At 47.2% G+C, this 23600-nt stretch overlaps 1 protein-coding gene across 1 annotated transcript; it reads right to left on the bottom strand.

Moving 5' to 3' along the window:
• Positions 1-1853: 1853 nt before the first annotated feature.
• RIC3 (RIC3 acetylcholine receptor chaperone) lies at positions 1854-23101 on the bottom strand. Its single transcript, XM_056554297.1, has 6 exons — positions 22896-23101; positions 20737-20942; positions 10625-10703; positions 7000-7093; positions 3976-4127; positions 1854-2703 (listed from the first exon to the last, which is right to left on the bottom strand). Exons 1-6 carry the CDS (start codon positions 23095-23097, stop codon positions 2240-2242), a joined length of 1197 nt encoding a protein of 398 aa, XP_056410272.1. The 5' UTR covers positions 23098-23101; the 3' UTR covers positions 1854-2239.
• Positions 23102-23600: the final 499 nt, after the last annotated feature.

Below are 23600 nucleotides of genomic sequence, written 5' to 3'. Positions count from 1 at the left end.
TGAATGAAGAGGCTGAAAACCAATCAAGACCTGGTCCCGTTCGTAGAGCTGAGAGGTTGTTACAATGTAGGCGAATTTAAAATACATGAGTTTTGACCTTTCCGCTAGTTGAACCTAAGAAATGTTCAGGACGAAGACGAGAAAGACTGGAGACTGAGATTGTTATGTGAATGAAAGGGCTGAAAACCAATCATGACCTGATCCCGTTCACACAGCTGGGAGGTTGTTACAATGTAGGCGAATTTAAAATACATGAGTTTTGACCTTTCTGGTGGTTGAACCTAGGAAATGTTCAGGACGAAGACGAGAAAGACTGGAGACTGAGATTGTTATATGAATGAAAGGGTTGAAAACCAATCATGACCGGGTCCTATTCACACAGCTGAGGAGTTGTTACAATGTGAGCTATTGGAAATCCATGAGTTATGACCTTTCCGGGTCTATAATTCAGGTGTTGAACCTAAGAAACGTTCAGGATGAAGACAAGAGAAAGACTGGAGACTGAGATTGTTATGTGAATGAAGAGGCTGAAAACCCACCATGACCTTGTCCTGTTCACACAGCTGAGGAGTTGTTACAATGTAGGCGAATTTAAAATACAGGACTTTTGACTTTTCCGGTTGTTGAACCTAAGAATTGTTCAGGACAAAGACGAGAAAGACTGGAGACTGAGATTGTTCTGTGAATGAAGAGGCTGAAAACCATGACCTGGTCCTGTTCACACAGCTGAGGAGTTGTTACAATGTATCAGTGTAAATAAGAACTATCAGCCTGGAGCACTGGTTAATAATTATAGACTGGTATCTTGACTGGTACATTGTAACAACCCCTCAGCTGTGTGAACAGGACGCATTGTTTTTTGGATATTCGATGGCCGAGCCGCATTATGTTCCATTGTAGCATTATTTTCATTGTATCGGGTGAATGTTGCATCTTTATAAATCGTTTCCCGTTTCGTGTATACAGCTCCGGCGCCCGCCTATGTGTCTCCATGGTTACAGCCTATAATGTTTCACCTGTCCCTCCTTCGTGCCTTTAGGAGACTCCAGTCCATAGGGCACACTGGGCTTTATGGTGATGGCACTGTGTGATATTACTGGTTGCCCTGTAGGGGGCGCATGTGATCCCCGCTGTTTCATGCATTTGTGATTTCGGGTCAGGTGACATCATCATCTCTTGTCCCGTTGGTCACGTACAGATTGGCGCACAACAACAACCAGCAGGGGGCAGCGTACCCCACCACGTGTCGCATGCAGCGTCCGCTTACAGGCACATCGCTGCAGGCGACAAGTACAATCATTGCAAAACTACAACTCCCAGCATGCCCGGACAGCCGTTGGCTGTCCGGGCATGCTGGGAGTTGTAGTTTTGCAACAGCTGGGGGTCCACAGTTTGAAGACCCCCCTTATAGGACATCTGAGGGGTATCCTGGATTAGAAAACATAGCTATCTTCCATAAACAGCGCCACCATTGTCCTCAGGTTGGGTGCGGTATTGCAGCTCCATTGAAGTGACTAGAGATTAATTGTAATACCACCAACATCCTGAGGACATGGGTGGCGCTGTTTATGGAATAAAAACAACCCTTTATTAGCCGATACACATATATGTAGCAGGGGCCCCTGTGAGAATAGTGTGTGGGCCCCTCACATCATAGTGGATGCATCTCGTATACAGTAAGTTCTGCAGCTTCCATGGTGGAACTGGGCCACTTTATCTCCTGGGCCCCTGTTTGCACATAGGGATGCACTGAAGATATATGTGACCTAGGGGGCAGTGTAGTCGGCGTCTGATCATCCTGAAAGAGCTGATAAGAGAAAGCACCTGCACAGCAAAAAGAAGGGAAGACAGCGTGAAGGTGTACTGTCCCTTTAAGAAAACAGGAGTCGGTAAATAGGAATCTATATGGTGGGTGTGGTTAGAGAAGTGCATGGAGCTCCCCCTGGTGGTGGCTGCGGAGAGCAGAATTTCATATTGTCACTGTCTATACAGGGGATGTGTATCAGATAATCACAGCAAAAAGAAATAAGATGGGACATTTGGCAGGGTCGGGCCCATCCTGAGTTGTGCTGCGGGGCCCGGTGATGATGATGATGTGACGGGTGTGAATACTTTTTCAGCTCCTGTGTAGTCCTGTACAATGTGATGTCACATGTTGGGGCAGTAATGACATCATCAGACACGGGCCCCTCCTTTGGCCCCCTGTATATTCAGTATCTTATGACCAGATTTGGGATATTTAACAATCCGGGGACTTTTTGCCCCTTTTGCGCAGAGATTGAGACTCCTCCCCTAAAGAATGACTGATGGTCCCCAATAAATCTCCGTTCACAGCCGGATCTGCCGGAGAAGCCTCGGGCCCCTGCTCCCCCTCGCTGGCCATGTCGGAGCTGAAGCCGGCGTTCTCTGCTATAACAGCCGGGTCCTCGTCATCGCTCTGCTCCTCGGGGGCGGTCTCATCCTCCGGGGTGGGGGCGGGGCTGAGCTGGACGACATCACAGTGGTCGTATGTGGTGACCTCATCGCTCCCGTCCTCCGCCTCGTTCTCTGTACAGTATCGGGTATAATCCTCCATGAATTCCATCTGCTCCGCGATCTCCTCGGCCGAGGGCTGGTTCAGGAGCGAAGGGTCCACGAGGATCGTATTGTGCCGCCTCCGGCTATCAGAGGGGTCGTAAACCGGATACGTCTCTTCTGGGTAACCTGCAGCCACGAGAACAATGTCACATGAGATACTTCAGTCACCCCCAGAGCTGCACTCACTATTCTGCTGTTACATCATGTCTTCTCCTCCAGAGATGCACTCACTATTCTGCTGTTACATCATGTCTTATCCTCCAGAGCTGCACTCACTATTCTGCTGTTACATCATGTCTTATCTTCCAGAGCTGCACTCACTATTCTGCTGTTACATCATGTATTATCCTCCAGAGCTGCACTCACTATTCTGCTGTTACATACTGTCTTATCTTCTAGAGCTGCACTCACTATTCTGCTGTTACATCATTTCTTATCCTCCAGAGCTGCACTCACTATTCTGCTGATACATCGTGTCTTATCTTCCAGAGCTGCACTCACTATTCTGCTGTTACATCATTTCTTATCCTCCAGAGCTGCACTCACTATTCTGCTGTTACATCATGTCTTATCCTCCAGAGCTGCACTCACTATTCTGCTGTTACATTATGTCTTATCCTCCAGAGCTGCACTCGCTATTCTGCTGTTACATCATGTCTTATCCTCCAGAGCTGCACTCGCTATTCTGTTGTTTCATCATGTCTTATCCTCCAGAGCTGCACTCGCTATTCTGCTGTTACATCATGTCATATCCTCCAGAGCTGCACTCACTATTCTGCTATTACATCATGTCTTATCCTCCAGAGCTGCACTCACTATTCTGCTGTTACATCATGTCTTATCCTTCAGAGCTGCACTCACTATTCTACTGTTACATCATGTCTTATCCTTCAGAGCTGCACTCACTATTCTACTGTTACATCATGTCTTATCCTCCAGAGCTGCACTCACTATTCTGCTGTTACATCATCTCTTATCCTCCAGAGCTGCACTCACTATTCTGCTGTTACATCATGTCTTATCCTCCAGAGCTGCACTCACTATTCTACTGTTACATCATGTATTATCCTCCAGAGCTGCACTCACTATTCTGCTGTTACATCATGTCTTATCCTCCAGAGCTGCACTCACTATACTGCTGTTACATCATGTCTTATCCTCCAGAGCTGCACTCACTATTCTGCTGTTACATCATCTCTTATCCTCCAGAGCTGCACTCACTATTCTGCTGTTACATCATGTCTTATCCTCCAGAGAGGCACTCGCTATTCTGCTGTTACATCATGTCTTATCCTCCGGAGCTGCACTCACTATTCTGCTGTTACATCATGTCTTATCCTCCGGAGCTGCACTCACTATTCTGCTGTTACATCATGTCTTATATCAGTTGTCCCGCACCTTCCCATTCCTCCATGTAGGGGGCCTCCTCAGCCTCTTGCTCCGGGGAGATGCCGTCCAGGACCTTCCCCTCCTTCATCACCCGGGTGATCTCCTTCAGTCTCTCCAGCAGTTGTTGCTCCTCATCATTACTGACATTACCGTCCTTGCAGCTAAAGCAAAGGTATGACATCATCAGAGTCAGTGACATCATAACAACCAGTGACATCATCAGTCAGTGACATTATAACAACCAGTGACATCATCACAACCAGTGACATCATCACAACCAGTGACATCATAACAACCAGTGACATCATCACAACCAGTGACATCATCAGAGTCAGTGACATCATCAGAGTCAGTGACATCATCAGAGTCAGTGACATCATTACAACCAGTGCCATCATCACAACCAGTGCCATCATCACAACCAGTGCCATCATCACAACCAGTGACATAATCAGAGTCAGTGCCATCATCACAACCAGTGACATCATCACAACCAGTGCCATCATCACAACCAGTGCCATCATCACAACCAGTGACATCATCACAACCAGTGCCATCATCACAACCAGTGCCATCATCACAACCAGTGACATCATCACAACCAGTGCCATCATCACAACCAGTGACATCATCACAACCAGTGCCATCATCACAACCAGTGACATCATCACAACCAGTGACATCATCACAACCAGTGCCATCATCACAACCAGTGAAATCATCACAACCAGTGCCATTATCACAACCAGTGCCATCATCACAACCAGTGCCATTATCACAACCAGTGCCATCATCACAACCAGTGGCATCATCACCCCCCCATTTATCAGAACCAGTGCCATCATCAGAACCAGTGCCATCATCAGAACCAGTGCCATCATCAGAACCAGTGACATCATCAGAACCAGTGCCATCATCACAACCAGTGACATCATCACAACCAGTGCCATTATCACAACCAGTGCCATCATCACAACCAGTGCCATTATCACAACCAGTGCCATCATCACAACCAGTGGCATCATCACCCCCCCATTTATCAGAACCAGTGCCATCATCAGAACCAGTGCCATCATCAGAACCAGTGCCATCATCAGAACCAGTGACATCATCAGAACCAGTGCCATCATCAGAACCAGTGACATCATAACAACCAGTGACATCATCAGAACCAGTGACATCATCAGAACCAGTGACATCATCACAACCAGTGCCATCATCACAACCAGTGACATCATCACAACCAGTGACATCATCACCCCCCCCAATTTTCAGAACCAGTGACATCATCCCCCCAATTATCAGAACCAATTACATCATCCCCCCAATTATCAGAACCAGTGACATCATCCCCCCCAATTATCAGAACTAGTGACATCATCCCCCCCCAATTATCAGAACCAGTGACATCATCCCCCCAATCATCATCACCAGTGACATCATCTCCCCAATTATCAGAACCAGTGACATCACCCCCCCCCCAATTATCAGAACCAGTGACATCACCCCCCAATTATCAGAACCAGTGACATCCCCCCCCAATTATCATCACCAGTGACATCACCCCCCCAATTATCATCACCAATGACATCATCCCCCCAATTATCATCACCAGTGACATCACCCCCCCAATTATCATCACCAATGACATCATCCCCCCAATTATCATCACCAGTGACATCATCCCCCCCCAATTATCAGAACCAATGACATCACCCCCCCAATTATCAGAACCAGTGACATCATCCCCCCAATTATCAGAACCAGTGACATCATCCCCCCAATTATCAGAACCAGTGACATCCCCCCCCCAATTATCATCACCAGTGACATCACCCCCCCAATTATCATCACCAATGACATCATCCCCCCAATTATCATCACCAGTGACATCACCCCCCCAATTATCATCACCAGTGACATCATCCCCCCAATTATCATCACCAGTGACATCACCCCCCCCAATTATCAGAACCAGTGACATCACCCCCCCCCAATTATCATCACCAGTGACATCATCACCCCCAATTATCAGAACCAGTGACATCACCCCCCCCAATTATCAGAACCAGTGACATCATCCCCCCAATTATCATCACCAGTGACATCACCTCCCCCAATTATCATCACCAGTGACATCACCCCCCCAATTATCATCACCAGTGACATCACCCCCCCCAATTATCATTACCAGTGACATCACCCCCCCAATTATCAGAACCAGTGACATCATCCCCCCAATTATCATCACCAGTGACATCACCTCCCCCAATTATCATCACCAGTGACATCACCCCCCCAATTATCATCACCAGTGACATCACCCCCCCCAATTATCATTACCAGTGACATCACCCCCCCAATTATCAGAACCAGTGACATCATCCCCCCAATTATCATCACCAGTGACATCACCCCCCCAATTATCAGAACCAGTGACATCATCCCCCCAATTATCATCACCAGTGACATCACCCCCCCCAATTATCAGAACCAGTGACATCATCCCCCCAATTATCATCACCAGTGACATCACCCCCCCAATTATCAGAACCAGTGACATCGTCTCCCCAATTATCATCACCAGTGACATCACCCCCCCAATTATCAGAACCAGTGACATCATCCTCCCCCAATTATCATCACCAGTGACATCACCCCCCCCAATTATCAGAACCAGTGACATCATCCCCCCAATTATCAGAACCAGTGACATCATCCCCCCAATTATCATCACCAGTGACATCATCACCCCCCCAATTATCAGAACCAGTGACATCATTCCCCCCAATTATCATCACCAGTGACATCACCCCGCCCCCTCCTCCTGACTATAACCTCCAGACACCACAGGTCATAGATGGAGATAGAAACCTGTAAATGTTCCCAATAAGAATAAGGAAAGGGTTAATATGGTAAACAGGACATTCCAGTCTCCTCCCCCAGTATGGCTGATAACAGAGAATAATAATTCCTGCTCGCTGAGACACCTAGTGGCGGTGCAGTGAAGTGCACAGTGTGGCCCCTCCTTACCCTTGGTGGTCGGGCCCCATCCGGGAGATGATCTTCTCCATCGCTTCCTCCGTCTCCTTCAGTTTGTCCTGAAGCTGCGTGAGCTCGTAATCCGCTGAAACCAGAGAGAGGTAATATATAGGGGGCGGTCCTACAGATAATATATGGGGGCGGTCCTACAGATAATATACGGGGGCGGTCCTACAGATAATATACGGGGGGTGGTCCTACAGATAATATACGGGGGTGGTCCTACAGATAATATACGGGGGTGGTCCTACAGATAATATATGGGGGCGGTCCTACAGATAATATATGGGGGCGGTCCTACAGATAATATACGGGGGCGGTCCTACAGATAATATACGGGGGCGGTCGTACAGATAATATACGGGGGCGGTCCTACAGATAATATATGGGGGCGGTCCTACAGATAATATATGGGGGCGGTCCTACAGATAATATATGGGGGCGGTCCTACAGATAATATACGGGGGGCGGTCCTACCGATAATATACGGGGCGGTCCTACAGATAATATACGTGGGCGGTCCTACAGATAATATACGGGGGCGGTCCTACAGATAATATACGGGGGGTGGTCCTACAGATAATATACGGGGGGCGGTCCTACAGATAATATACGGGGGCGGTCCTACAGATAATATATGGGGGCGGTCCTACAGATAATATACGGGGGGTGGTCCTACAGATAATATACGGGGGCGGTCCTACAGATAATATACGGGGGGCGGTCCTACATATAATATACGGGGGCGGTCCTACAGATAATATACGGGGGGCGGTCCTACAGATAATATACGGGGGGCGGTCCTACAGATAATATATGGGGGCGGTCCTACAGATAATATATGGGGACGGTCCTACAGATAATATATAGGGGGCGGTCCTACAGATAATATATAGGGGGCGGTCCTACAGATAATATACGGGGGGCGGTCCTACCGATAATATACGGGGCGGTCCTACAGATAATATACGTGGGCGGTCCTACAGATAATATACGGGGGGGCGGTCCTACAGATAATATATAGGGGGCGGTCCTACAGATAATATATAGGGGGCGGTCCTACAGATAATATACGGGGGGGGCGGTCCTACAGATAATATATAGGGGGCGGTCCTACAGATAATATACGGGGGTGGTCCTACAGATAATATATAGGGGGCGGTCCTACAGATAATATACGGGGGGGCGGTCCTACAGATAATATATAGGGGGCGGTCCTACAGATAATATACGGTGGGCGGTCCTACAGATAATATATAGGGGGTGGTCCTACAGATAATATACGGGGGCGGTCCTACAGATAATATACGGGGGCGGTCCTACAGATAATATACGGTGGGCGGTCCTACAGATAATATATGGGGGTGGTCCTACAGATAATATACGGATGGCGGTCCTACAGATAATATACGGGGGCGGTCCTACAGATAATATACTGGGGCAGTCCAACAGATAATATACGGTGGGCGGTCCTACAGATAATATACGGTGGGCGGTCCTGCAGATTATGTTATATGGTGGGCGGTCCTACAGATTATATTATATGGTGGGCAGTCCTACAGATAATAATATACGGTGGGTGGTCCTAGAGATAATAATATACGATGGGTGGTCCTAGAGATAATAATATACGGTGGGTGGTTCTACAGATAATATTATATGGTGGGCGGTCCTACAGATAATATTATATGGTGGGTGGTCCTACAGATAATAATATACGGTGGGCGGTCCTCGCAGTAATAATATACAGTGGGCGGTCCTACAGATAATATTATATGGTGGGCAGTCCTACAGATATTATATGGTGGGCGGTCCTACAGATAATAATACATGGTGGGCGGTCCTACAGATAATCTGATATGGTGGGCAGTCCTACAGATAATATACAGTGGGCGGTCCTACAGATAATATACGGTGGGCGGTCCTACAGATAATATACGGGGGCGGTCCTACAGATAATATTATATGGTGGGTGGTCCTACAGATTATGTTATATGGTGGGCGGTACTACAGATTATATTATATGGTAGGCCGTCCTACAGATAATATAAGGTGGGCGGTCCTAGAGATAATAATATACGGTAGGCGGTCCTACAGATAATATTATATGGTGGGCGGTCCTACAGATAATAATATACGGTGGGCAGTCCTACAGATAATATTATATGGCGGGCAGTCCTACAGATAATATACGTGGGCGGGCCTACAGATAATATTATACAGTGGGCGGTCCTACAGATAATATTATATGGTGGGCGGTCCTACAGATAATATTATATGTTGGGCGGTCCTACAGATTATATTATACGGTGGGCGGTCCTACAGATAATATTATATGGTGGGCCGTCCTACAGATTATATTATATGGTGGGCCGTCCTACAGATAATATATAGTGGGCGGTCCTACAGATAATATTATACGGTGGGCGGTCCTACAGATATTATACGGTGGGCGGTCCTACAGATAATAATATATGGTTGGCGGTCCTAAAGATAATATTATGTGGTGGGCGGTCCTACAGATAATATTATATGGTGGGCGGTACTACAGATAATATAATACGGTGGGTGGTCCTACAGATAATATTATATGGTGGGCGGTCCTACAGATAATATTATATGGTGGGCGGTCCTACAGATAATATTATATGATGGGCGGTCCTACAGATAATATTATATGATGGGCGGTCCTACAGATAATATTATATGATAGGCGGTCCTACAGATAATATTATACGGTGGGCGGTCCTACAGATAATATTATATGGTTGGCGGTCCTACAGATTATATTATATGGTGGGTGGTCCTACAGATAATATACGGGGGCGGTCCTACAGATTATATTATATGGTGGGCGGTCCTACAGATTATATTATACGGTGGGCGGTCCTACAGATTATATTATATGGTTGGCGGTCCTACAGATTATATTATATGGTGGGTGGTCCTACAGATTATATTATACAGTGGGCGGTCCTACAGATTATATTATATGGTGGGCGGTCCTACAGATAATATTATATGGTGGGCGGTCCTACAGATTATATTATATGGTGGGCGGTCCTACAGATTATATTATATGGTGGGCGGTCCTACAGATTATATTATTTGGTGGGCGGTCCTACAGATTATATTATATGGTTGGCGGTCCTACAGATTATATTATATGGTGGGCGGTCCTACAGATTATATTATATGGTGGGCGGTCCTACAGATAATATTATATGGTGGGCGGTCCTACAGATTATATTATATGGTGGGCGGTCCTACAGATTATATTATATGGTGGGCGGTCCTACAGATTATATTATATGGTGGGCGGTCCTACAGATAATATTATATGGTGGGCGGTACTACAGATAATATAATACGGTGGGCGGTCCTACAGATTATATTATATGGTGGGCGGTCCTACAGATAATGTCCATTATAAGGAGATCCCCCCCCCCCCCCCGTATGTCCTATTGGGGTGTATACAGGTAATAGGGGTCTCCTCAGATATAATACAGCCCATGTGACAAGTGATATAACGCTCTTCTGTTGGAACCCAGGGAGGCGTGGCTTTGGATGGCCCCTCCCCTGTATAACCCCAGACCAACGATTAATCTCTACTCACTGATCTTCCTCTTCAGGTTGCCGTTGGCGATGGGGACACTTTTGGGCTCCATTTTGACATTTTTGCCCTGTGACGAAAGCTGAAAATAATAAAATACTAAAATAAGGACATAAACTCAGGACAGTGATATCTAACCACAGACCACCAGGACAGTGATATCTAACCACAGACCACCAGGACAGTGATATCTAACCACAGACCCCCAGGACAGTGATATCTAACCACAGACCACCAGGACAGTAATATCTGACCACAGACCACCAGGACAGTGATATCTAACCACAGACCCCCAGGACAGTGATATCTAACCACAGACCACCAGGACAGTGATATCTAACCACAGACCACCAGGACAGTGATATCTAACCACAGACCCCCAGGACAGTGATATCTAACCACAGACCACCAGGACAGTGATATCTAACCACAGACCCCAAGGACAGTGATATCTAACCACAGACCACCAGGACAGTGATATCTAACCACAGACCACCAGGACAGTGATTTCTAACCACAGACCACCAGGACAGTGATATCTAACCACAGACCCCCAGGACAGTGATATCTAACCACAGACCACCAGGACAGTGATATCTAACCACAGACCCCCAGGACAGTGATAGCTAACCACAGACCACCAGGACAGTGATATCTAACCACAGACCACCAGGACAGTGATATCTAACCACAGACCACCAGGACAGTGATATCTAACCACAGACCCCCAGGACAGTGATATCTAACCACAGACCCCCAGGACAGTGATATCTAACCACAGACCACCAGGACAGTGATATCTAACCACAGACCACCAGGACAGTGATATCTAACCACAGACCCCCAGGACAGTGATATCTAACCACAGACCACCAGGACAGTGATATCTAACCACAGACCACCAGGACAGTGATATCTAACCACAGACCACCAGGACAGTGATATCTAACCACAGACCCCCAGGACAGTGATATCTAACCACAGACCCCCAGGACAGTGATATCTAACCACAGACCCCCAGGACAGTGATATCTAACCACAGACCACCAGGACAGTGATATCTAACCACAGACCCCCAGGACAGTGATATCTAACCACAGACCACCAGGACAGTGATATCTAACCACAGACCCCCAGGACAGTGATATCTAACCACAGACCACCAGGACAGTGATATCTAACCACAGACCCCAAGGACAGTGATATCTAACCACAGACCACCAGGACAGTGATATCTAACCACAGACCACCAGGACAGTGATATCTAACCACAGACCACCAGGACAGTGATATCTAACCACAGACCCGCAGGACAGTGATATCAAACCACAGACCCGCAGGACAGTGATATCTAACCACAGACCCCCAGGACAGTGATAGCTAACCACAGACCCCCAGGACAGTGATAGCTAACCACAGACCACCAGGACAGTGATATCTAACCACAGACCACCAGGACAGTGATATCTAACCACAGACCACCAGGACAGTGATATCTAACCACAGACCCCCAGGACAGTGATATCTAACCACAGACCCCCAGGACAGTGATATCTAACCACAGACCCCAAGGACAGTGATATCTAACCACAGACCCCCAGGACAGTGATATCTAACCACAGACCCCCAGGACAGTGATATCTAACCACAGACCACCAGGACAGTGATATCTAACCACAGACCACCAGGACAGTGATATCTAACCACAGACCACAAGGACAGTGATATCTAACCACAGACCCCCAGGACAGTGATATCTAACCACAGACCCCCAGGACAGTGATATCTAACCACAGACCCCCAGGACAGTGATATCTAACCACAGACCCCCAGGACAGTGATATCTAACCACAGACCACCAGGACAGTGATATCTAACCACAGACCACCAGGACAGTGATATCTAACCACAGACCCCCAGGACAGTGATATCTAACCACAGACCACCAGGACAGTGATATCTAACCACAGACCACCAGGACAGTGATATCTAACCACAGACCACCAGGACAGTGATATCTAACCACAGACCACCAGGACAGTGATATCTAACCACAGACCCCCAGGACAGTGATATCTAACCACAGACCCCCAGGACAGTGATATCTAACCACAGACCACCAGGACAGTGATATCTAACCACAGACCACCAGGACAGTGATATCTAACCACAGACCCCCAGGACATTGATATCTAACCACAGACCCCCAGGACAGTGATATCTAACCACAGACCCCCAGGACAGTGATATCTAACCACAGACCACCAGGATAGTGATATCTAACCACAGACCCCCAGGACAGTGATATCTAACCACAGACCCCCAGGACAGTAATATCTAACCACAGACCACCAGGACAGTGATATCTAACCACAGACCCCCAGGACAGTGATATCTAACCACATACCTCCAGGACAGTGATATCTAACCACAGACCACCAGGACAGTGATATCTAACCACAGACCACCAGGACAGTGATATCTAACCACAGACCACCAGGACAGTGATATCTAACCACAGACCACGAGGACAGTGATATCTAACCACAGACCACGAGGATAGTGATATCTAACCACAGACCCCCAGGACAGTGATATCTAACCACAGACTCCGAGGACAGTGATATCTAACCACAGACCCCCAGGACAGTGATATTTAACCACAAACCACCAGGACAGTGATATCTAACCACAGACCCCCAGGACAGTGATATCTAACCACAGACCCCCAGGACAGTGATATCTAACCACAGACCCCCAGGACAGTGATATCTAACCACAGACCCCCAGGACAGCGATATCTAACAACAGACAACCAGGACAGCGATATCTAACCACAGACCCCCAGGACAGTGATATCTAACCACAGACCCCCAGGACAGTGATATCTAACCACAGACCACCAGGACAGTGATATCTAACCACAGACCACGAGGACAGTGATATCTAACCACAGACCACGAGGATAGTGATATCTAACCACAGACCCCCAGGACAGTGATATCTAACCACAGACTCCGAGGACAGTGATATCTAACCACAGACCCCCAGGACAGTGATATTTAACCACAAACCACCAGGACAGTGATATCTAACCACAGACCCCCAGGACAGTGATATCTAACCACAGACCCCCAGGACAGTGATATCTAACCACAGACCCCCAGGACAGTGATATCTAACCACAGACCCCCAGGACAGCGATATCTAACAACAGACAACCAGGACAGCGATATCTAACCACAGACCCCCAGGACAGTGATATCTAACCACAGACCCCCAGGACAGTGATATCTAACCACAGACCCCCAGGACAGTGATATCTAACCACAGACCCTCAGGACAGTGATATCTAACCACAGACCCCTAGGACAGTGATATCTAACCACAGACCCCCAGGACAGTGATATCTAACCACAGACCCCCAGGACAGTGATATCTAACCACAGACCCCCAGGACAGTGATATCTAACCACAGACCACCAGGACAGTGATATCTAATCACAGACCCCCAGGACAGTGATATCTAACCACAGACCACCAGGACAGTGATATCTAACCACAGACCCCCAGGACAGTGATATCTAACGACAGACCCCCAGGACAGTGATATCTAACCACAGACCCCAAGGACAGTGATATCTAACCACAGACCCCCAGGACAGTGATATCTAACCACAGACCACCAGGACAGTGATATCTAACCACAGACTCCCAGGACAGTGATATCTAACCACAGACCCCCAGGACAGTGATATCTAACCACAGACCCCCAGGACAGTGATATCTAACCACAGACCCCCAGGACAGTGATATCTAACCACAGACCCCCAGGACAGTGATATCTAACCACAGACCCCCAGGACAGTGATATCTAACCACAGACCACCAGGACAGTGATATCTAATCACAGACCCCCAGGACAGTGATATCTAACCACAGACCACCAGGACAGTGATATCTAACCACAGACCCCCAGGACAGTGATATCTAACGACAGACCCCCAGGACAGTGATATCTAACCACAGACCCCAAGGACAGTGATATCTAACCACAGACCCCCAGGACAGTGATATCTAACCACAGACCACCAGGACAGTGATATCTAACCACAGACTCCCAGGACAGTGATATCTAACCACAGACCCCCAGGACAGTGATATCTAACCACAGACCCCCAGGACAGTGATATCTAACCACAGACCACCAGGACAGTGATATCTAACCACAGACCCCCAGGACAGTGATATCTAACCATAGACCACCAGGACAGTGATATCTAACCACAGACCACCAGGACAGTGATATCTAACCACAGACCCCCAGGACAGTGATATCTAACGACAGACCCCCAGGACAGTGATATCTAACCACAGACCCCAAGGACAGTGATATCTAACCACAGACCCCCAGGACAGTGATATCTAACCACAGACCACCAGGACAGTGATATCTAACCACAGACTCCCAGGACAGTGATATCTAACCACAGACCCCCAGGACAGTGATATCTAACCACAGACCCCCAGGACAGTGATATCTAACCACAGACCACCAGGACAGTGATATCTAACCACAGACCCCCAGGACAGTGATATCTAACCATAGACCACCAGGACAGTGATATCTAACCACAGACCCCCAGGACAGTGATATCTAACCACAGACCCCCAGGACAGTGATATCTAACCACAGACCCCCAGGACAGTGATATCTAACCACAGACCACCAGGATAGTGATATCTAACCACAGACCCCCAGGACAGTGATATCTAACCACAGACCCCCAGGACAGTAATATCTAACCACAGACCACCAGGACAGTGATATCTAACCACAGACCCCCAGGACAGTGATATCTAACCACATACCTCCAGGACAGTGATATCTAACCACAGACCACCAGGACAGTGATATCTAACCACAGACCACCAGGACAGTGATATCTAACCACAGACCACCAGGACAGTGATATCTAACCACAGACCCCCAGGACAGTGATATCTAACCACAGACCACCAGGACAGTGATATCTAACCACAGACCCCCAGGACAGTGATATCTAACCACAGACTCCGAGGACAGTGATATCTAACCACAGACCCCCAGGACAGTGATATTTAACCACAAACCACCAGGACAGTGATATCTAACCACAGACCCCCAGGACAGTGATATCTAACCACAGACCCCCAGGACAGTGATATCTAACCACAGACCCCCAGGACAGTGATATCTAACCACAGACCCCCAGGACAGCGATATCTAACAACAGACAACCAGGACAGCGATATCTAACCACAGACCCCCAGGACAGTGATATCTAACCACAGACCCCCAGGACAGTGATATCTAACCACAGACCCCCAGGACAGTGATATCTAACCACAGACCCTCAGGACAGTGATATCTAACCACAGACCCCCAGGACAGTGATATCTAACCACAGACCCCCAGGACAGTGATATCTAACCACAGACCCCCAGGACAGTGATATCTAACCACAGACCCCCAGGACAGTGATATCTAACCACAGACCACCAGGACAGTGATATCTAACCACAGACCCCCAGGACAGTGATATCTAACCACAGACCACCAGGACAGTGATATCTAACCACAGACCCCCAGGACAGTGATATCTAACGACAGACCCCCAGGACAGTGATATCTAACCACAGACCCCAAGGACAGTGATATCTAACCACAGACCCCCAGGACAGTGATATCTAACCACAGACCACCAGGACAGTGATATCTAACCACAGACTCCCAGGACAGTGATATCTAACCACAGACCCCCAGGACAGTGATATCTAACCACAGACCCCCAGGACAGTGATATCTAACCACAGACCACCAGGACAGTGATATCTAACCACAGACCCCCAGGACAGTGATATCTAACCATAGACCACCAGGACAGTGATATCTAACCACAGACCCCCAGGACAGTGATATCTAACCACAGACCCCCAGGACAGTGATATCTAACCACAGACCACCAGGACAGTGATATCTAACCACAGACCCCCAGGACAGTGATATCTAACCACAGACCCCCAGGACAGTGATATCTAACCACAGACCACCAGGACAGTGATATCTAACCACAGACCCCCCAGGACAGTGATATCTAACCACAGACCCCCAGGACAGTGATATCTAACCACAGACCACCAGGAAAGTGATATCTAACCACAGACCCCCCAGGACAGTGATATCTAACCACAGACCCCCAGGACAGTGATATCTAACCACAGACCCCCAGGACAGTGATATCTAACCACAGACCCCCAGGACAGTGATATCTAACCACAGACCACCAGGACAGTGATATCTAACCACAGACCCCCAGGACAGTGATATCTAACCACAGACCACCAGGACAGTGATATCTAACCACAGACCACCAGGACAGTGATAACTAACCACAGACCACCAGGACAGTGATATCTAACCACAGACCCCCAGGACAGTGATATCTAACCACAGACCACCAGGACAGTGATATCTAACCACAGACCCCCAGGACAGTGATATCTAACCACAGACCCCCCAGGACAGTGATATCTAACCACAGACCCCCAGGACAGTGATATCTAACCACAGACCACCAGGACAGTGATATCTAACCACAGACCCCCAGGACAGTGATATCTAACCACAGACCCCCAGGACAGTGATATCTAACCACAGACCCCCAGGACAGTGATATCTAACCACAGACCCCCAGGACAGTGATATCTAACCACAGACCCCCAGGACAGTGATATCTAACCACAGACCCCGAGGACAGTGATATCTAACCACAGACCCCCAGGACAGTGATATTTAACCACAAACCACCAGGACAGTGATATCTAACCACAGACCCCCAGGACAGTGATATCTAACCACAGACCCCCAGGACAGTGATATCTAACCACAGACAACCAGGACAGTGATATCTAACCACAGACCACCAGGACAGTGATATCTAACCACAGACCCCCAGGACAGTGATATCTAACCACAGACCCCCAGGACAGTGATATCTAACCACAGACCCCCCAGGACAGTGATATCTAACCACAGACCCCCAGGACAGTGATATCTAACCACAGACCCCCAGGACAGTGATATCTAACCACAGACCCCCAGGACAGTGATATCTAACCACAGACCCCCAGGACAGTGATATCTAACCACAGACCACCAGGACAGTGATATCTAATCACAGACCCCCAGGACAGTGATATCTAACCACAGACCCCCAGGACAGTGATATCTAACCACAGACCCCCAGGACAGTGATATCTAACCACAGACCCCCAGGACAGTGATATCTAACCACAGACTCTCAGGACAGTGATATCTAACCACAGACCCCCAGGACAGTGATATCTAACCACAGACCACCAGGACAGTGATAGCTAACCACAGACCACCAGGACAGTGATAGCTAACCACAGACCACCAGGACAGTGATATCTAACCACAGACCACCAGGACAGTGATATCTAACCACAGACCCCCAGGACAGTGATATCTAACCACAGACCCCCAGGACAGTGATATCTAACCACAGACCACCAGGACAGTGATATCTAACCACAGACCCCCAGGACAGTGATATCTAACCACAGACCCCGAGGACAGTGATATCTAACCACAGACCCCCAGGACAGTGATATTTAACCACAAACCACCAGGACAGTGATATCTAACCACAGACCCCCAGGACAGTGATATCTAACCACAGACAACCAGGACAGTGATATCTAACCACAGACCCCCAGGACAGTGATATCTAACCACAGACCCCCAGGACAGTGATATCTAACCACAGACCCCCAGGACAGTGATATCTAACCACAGACCCCCAGGACAGTGATATCTAACCACAGACCCCCAGGACAGTGATATCTAACCACAGACCACCAGGACAGTGATATCTAACCACAGACCACCAGGACAGTGATATCTAACCACAGACCACCAGGACAGTGATATCTAACCACAGACCCCCAGGACAGTGATATCTAACCACAGACCCCCAGGACATTGATATCTAACCACAGACCCCCAGGACAGTGATATCTAACCACAGACCCCCAGGACAGTGATATCTAACCACAGACCCCCAGGACAGTGATATCTAACCACAGACCCCCAGGACATCTGTACACAAGCAGATGAGGGTAAATTAACTGGTAACATAATAGAGATATTTACTTTCCACGTCACTCTACCATGGGAAGCTGCGTATTGATCAATCAGTTTATTATTATTATTATTATTTTATTCCCATTCATATTTAGACGTTGATAGGTCTGGACATCATCCTACACTATTCACTCTTTTCCGACTGCTTCATATCCCAATAGCTCTTTATTTTGTCTATTTAGCTGCAGTAAAATCAAATATACACTTTGTGCAGGAAATATCAGTCACTATTATAGGTAGAAACACCTTCACAGCAAGTTTCACCAAGGTGTCATCAGGGGTCTGTGATATATTCTGCAGATTATTACACCTGCAGGATATATCTGCAGAACATCGCTCTGTCCTCTCTACCTCCTGATACATAGTGACATATCCTGCAGATTATTACACCACTGACCTCTCTACAGATCTGCAGAACATCGCTCTGTCCTCTCTACCTCCTGATATATAGTGATATATCCTGCAGATTATTACACCTCTGACCTCTCTACAGATCTGCAGAACATCGCTCTGTCCTCTCTACCTCCTGATACATAGTGATATATCCTGCAGATTATTACACCACTGACCTTTCTGCAGAACATCGCTCTGTCCCCTCTACCTCCTGATACATAGTGATATATCCTGCAGATTATTACACCACTGACCTTTCTGCAGAACATCACTCTGTCCTCTCTACATATACATAGTGATATATCCTGCAGATTATTACATCTCTGACCTCTCTACAGATCTGCAGAACATCGCTCTGTCCTCTCTACCTCCTGATACATAGTGATATATCCTGCAGATTATTACACCTCTGACCTCTGTACAGATCTGCAGAACATCGCTCCGTCCTCTCTACCTCCTTATACATAGTGACATATCCTGCAGATTATTACACCTATGACCTCTCTACAGATCTGCAGAACATCGCTCTGTCCTCTCTACCTCCTGATACATAGTGATATATGCTGCAGATTATTACACCTCTGACCTCTGTACAGATCTGCAGAACATCGCTCTGTCCTCTCTACCTCCTGATACATAGTGACATATCCTGCAGATTATTACACCTCTGACCTTTGTACAGATCTGAAGAACATCGCTCTGTCCTCTCTCCCTCCTGATACATAGTGATATATCCTGCAGATTATTACACCTCTGACCTCTGTACAGATCTGCAGAACATCGCTCTGTCCTCTCTACCTCCTGATACATAGTGATATATCCTGCAGATTATTACACCACTGACCTCTCTGCAGATCTGCAGAACATCGCTCTGTCCTCTCCTCCTCCTGATACATAGTGATATATCCTGCAGATTATTACACCTCTGACCTCTGTACAGATCTGCAGAACATCGCTCTGTCCTCTCTACCTCCTGATACATAGTGACATATCCTGCAGATTATTACACCTCTGACCTCTGTACAGATCTGCAGAACATCGCTCTGTCCTCTCTACCTCCTGACATATAGTGACATATCCTGCAGATTATTACACCTCTGACCTCTGTACAGATCTGCAGAACATCGCTCTGTCCTCTCTACCTCCTGACATATAGTGACATATTCTGCAGATTATTACACCACTGACCTCTCTACAGATCTGCAGAACATCGCTCTGTCCTCTCTACCTCCTGATACATAGTGATATATCCTGCAGATTATTACACCTCTGACCTCTCTACAGATCTGCAGAACATCGCTCTGTCCTCTCTACCTCCTGATACATAGTGATATATCCTGCAGATTATTACACCTATGACCTCCCTACAGATCTGCAGAACATCGCTCTGTCCTCTCTACCTCCTGATATATAGTGATATATCCTGCAGATTATTACACCTCTGACCTCTCTACCGATCTGCAGAACATCGCTCTGTCCTCTCTACCTCCTGACAGATACATATATATCTTACCTTGAACAGTATATAGAGTATATATACTAATATGCCAAAGCCATAGATGGGGATGATCTGCCCGACCAGGCTCTTCCTGCTGTTGCTTCCTCCTCCGGCCTTCGCCTTCGATACGGCTTCCGATAAATGGGATCGAGGGAATCCCCCGACCCTGGGATCCAGCGGCTTCCCCTGAGGAACAGAGGAGGGAAAACGGCCGGAATTTCCTTCAAAATCAGAGACAGAAGACGAGGAAATATTACAGCAGCGTTTCCCAACCAACCGTACACCGCGCCAATGTAACATAAAACTATATAAAGAGAACGGGAGCCGACCAGACGGGACCCCGCGAGGAAACATTACAGGATTTATAACCCAACACTCCGCACAACGTATTATATATGATCTATTACTACACCAGAAAGCCCAGGATGAACACATACACAGGATAACGGCATCCAGCCCCCTGTATGACATCACAGCCCCGCCCCCTGTATGACATCACCGATATAATATAATGACATGTGATCACAGCCCGCCCCCTGTATGACATCACTGATATAATATAGTGACATGTGATCACAGCCCCGCCCCCTGTATGACATCACCGATATAATATAATAGTAATATAATGACATGTGATCACAGCCCCGCCCCCTGTATGACATCACTGATATAATATAGTAATATAATGACATGTGATCACAGCCCCACCCCCTGGATGACATCACTGATATAATATAATAGTAATATAATGACATGTGATCACAGCCCCGCCCCCTGTATGACATCACTGATATAATATAATAGTAATATAATGACATGTGATCACAGCCCCGCCCCCTGTATGACATCACTGATATAATATAATAGTAATATAATGACAGGTGATCACAGCCCCGCCTTCTGTATGACATCACTGATATAATATAATAGTAATATAATGACAGGTGATCACAGCCCCGCCCCCTGTATGACATCAATTATATAATATAATAGTAATATAATGACAGGTGATCACAGCCCCGCCCCCTGTATGACATCACTGATATAATATAATGACATGTAATCACAGCCCCGCCCCCTGTATGACATCACTGATATAATATAATAGTAATATAATGACATGTGATCACAGCCCCGCCCCCTGTATGACATCACTGATATAATATAATAGTAATATAATGACATGTGATCACAGCCCCGCCCCCTGTATGACATCACTGATGTAATATAATAGTAATATAATGACATGTGATCACAGCCCCGCCCCCTGTATGACATCACTGATATAATATAATGACATGTAATCACAGCCCCGCCCCCTGTATGACATCACTGATATAATATAATAGTAATATGATAACATGTGATCACAGCCCCGCCCCCTGTATGACATCACTGATATAATATAATAGTAATATATTGACATGTGATAACAGCACCGCCCCCTGTATGACATCACTGAAATAATATAATAGTAATATAATGACATGTGATCACAGCCCCGCCCCCAGTATGACATCACTGATATGATATAATAGTAATATAATGACATGTGATCACAGCTCCGCCCCCTGTATGACATCACTGATATAATATAATAGTAATGTAATGACATGTGATCACAGCCCCGCCCCCTGTATGACATCACTGATATGATAGTAATATAATGACATGTGATCACAGCCCCACCCCCTGGATGACATCACTGATATAATATAATATAATGACAAGTGATCACAGCCCCGCCCCCTGTATGACATCACTGATATAATATAATATAGTAATATAATGACATGTGATCACAGCCCCGCCCCCTGTATGACATCACTGATATAGTAATATAATGACATGTGATCACAGCCCCGCCCCCTGTATGACATCACTGATATAATATAATAGTAATATAATGACATGTGATCACAGCCCCACCCCCTGGATGACATCACTGATATAATATAATATAATGACATGTGATCACAGCCCCGCCCCCTGTATGACATCACTGATATAATATAATATAGTAATATAATGACATGTGATCACAGCCCCGCCCCCTGTATGACATCACTGATATAGTAGTAGTGACAGCTGTATAATGTGTAGTTGCAGCAGAGCAGGCTCTGGCACTGCAGGGGTTACATTAAAGGCACAGGCCCCTCTCATGCACATCTTACCCTCCGGCTGTTTCCCTTTGCTCAGGAAGGTTTTGGGCAGCAGCAGGGAGACGCAGAGCACCAGACCGGAGAACATCACCACCTTCTGAATAGTGGAGAGCGCCATGATGTGACTGCAGGAGGAGAGGACGCGCTCATCACAAAGCGCTGCACCAATGGCGGCTCCTCTCCTCCTGCATCCCGGATCCATCACACACACCATCCCATTGGTCCTCGCCGCCCTCCCCTCTATGACAATGGGCCAGATGCCTCCGCCAGCCTAGAGACAGTCACATGACATTGTCACACGTGCTCAGCTGTGTATACAACGTAACAGACGCCATCATCATCATCATCATCATCCATATAACTGATACATTGTCACACGTGCTCAGCTGTGTATACAACGTAACAGACGGCATCATCATCATCATCCATATAACTGATACATTGTCACACGTGCTCAGCTGTGTATACAACATAACAGACGCCATCATCATCATCATCATCATCCATATAACTGATACATTGTCACACATGCTCAGCTGTGTATACAACGTAACAGACGCCATCATCATCATCCATATAACTGATACATTGTCACACGTGCTCAGCTGTGTATACAACGTAACAGACGCCATCATCATCATCCATATAACTGATACATTGTCACACGTGCTCAGCTGTGTATACAACGTAACAGACGCCATCATCATCATCATCATC

Source organism: Hyla sarda, unplaced genomic scaffold, assembly GCF_029499605.1.
Source record: "Hyla sarda isolate aHylSar1 unplaced genomic scaffold, aHylSar1.hap1 scaffold_66, whole genome shotgun sequence".
NCBI classification, from domain to species: Eukaryota; Metazoa; Chordata; class Amphibia; order Anura; family Hylidae; genus Hyla; species Hyla sarda.
The sequence above is the reverse complement of the archived record's forward strand: the minus strand, read 5'-3'. Positions and strand labels throughout refer to the sequence as shown.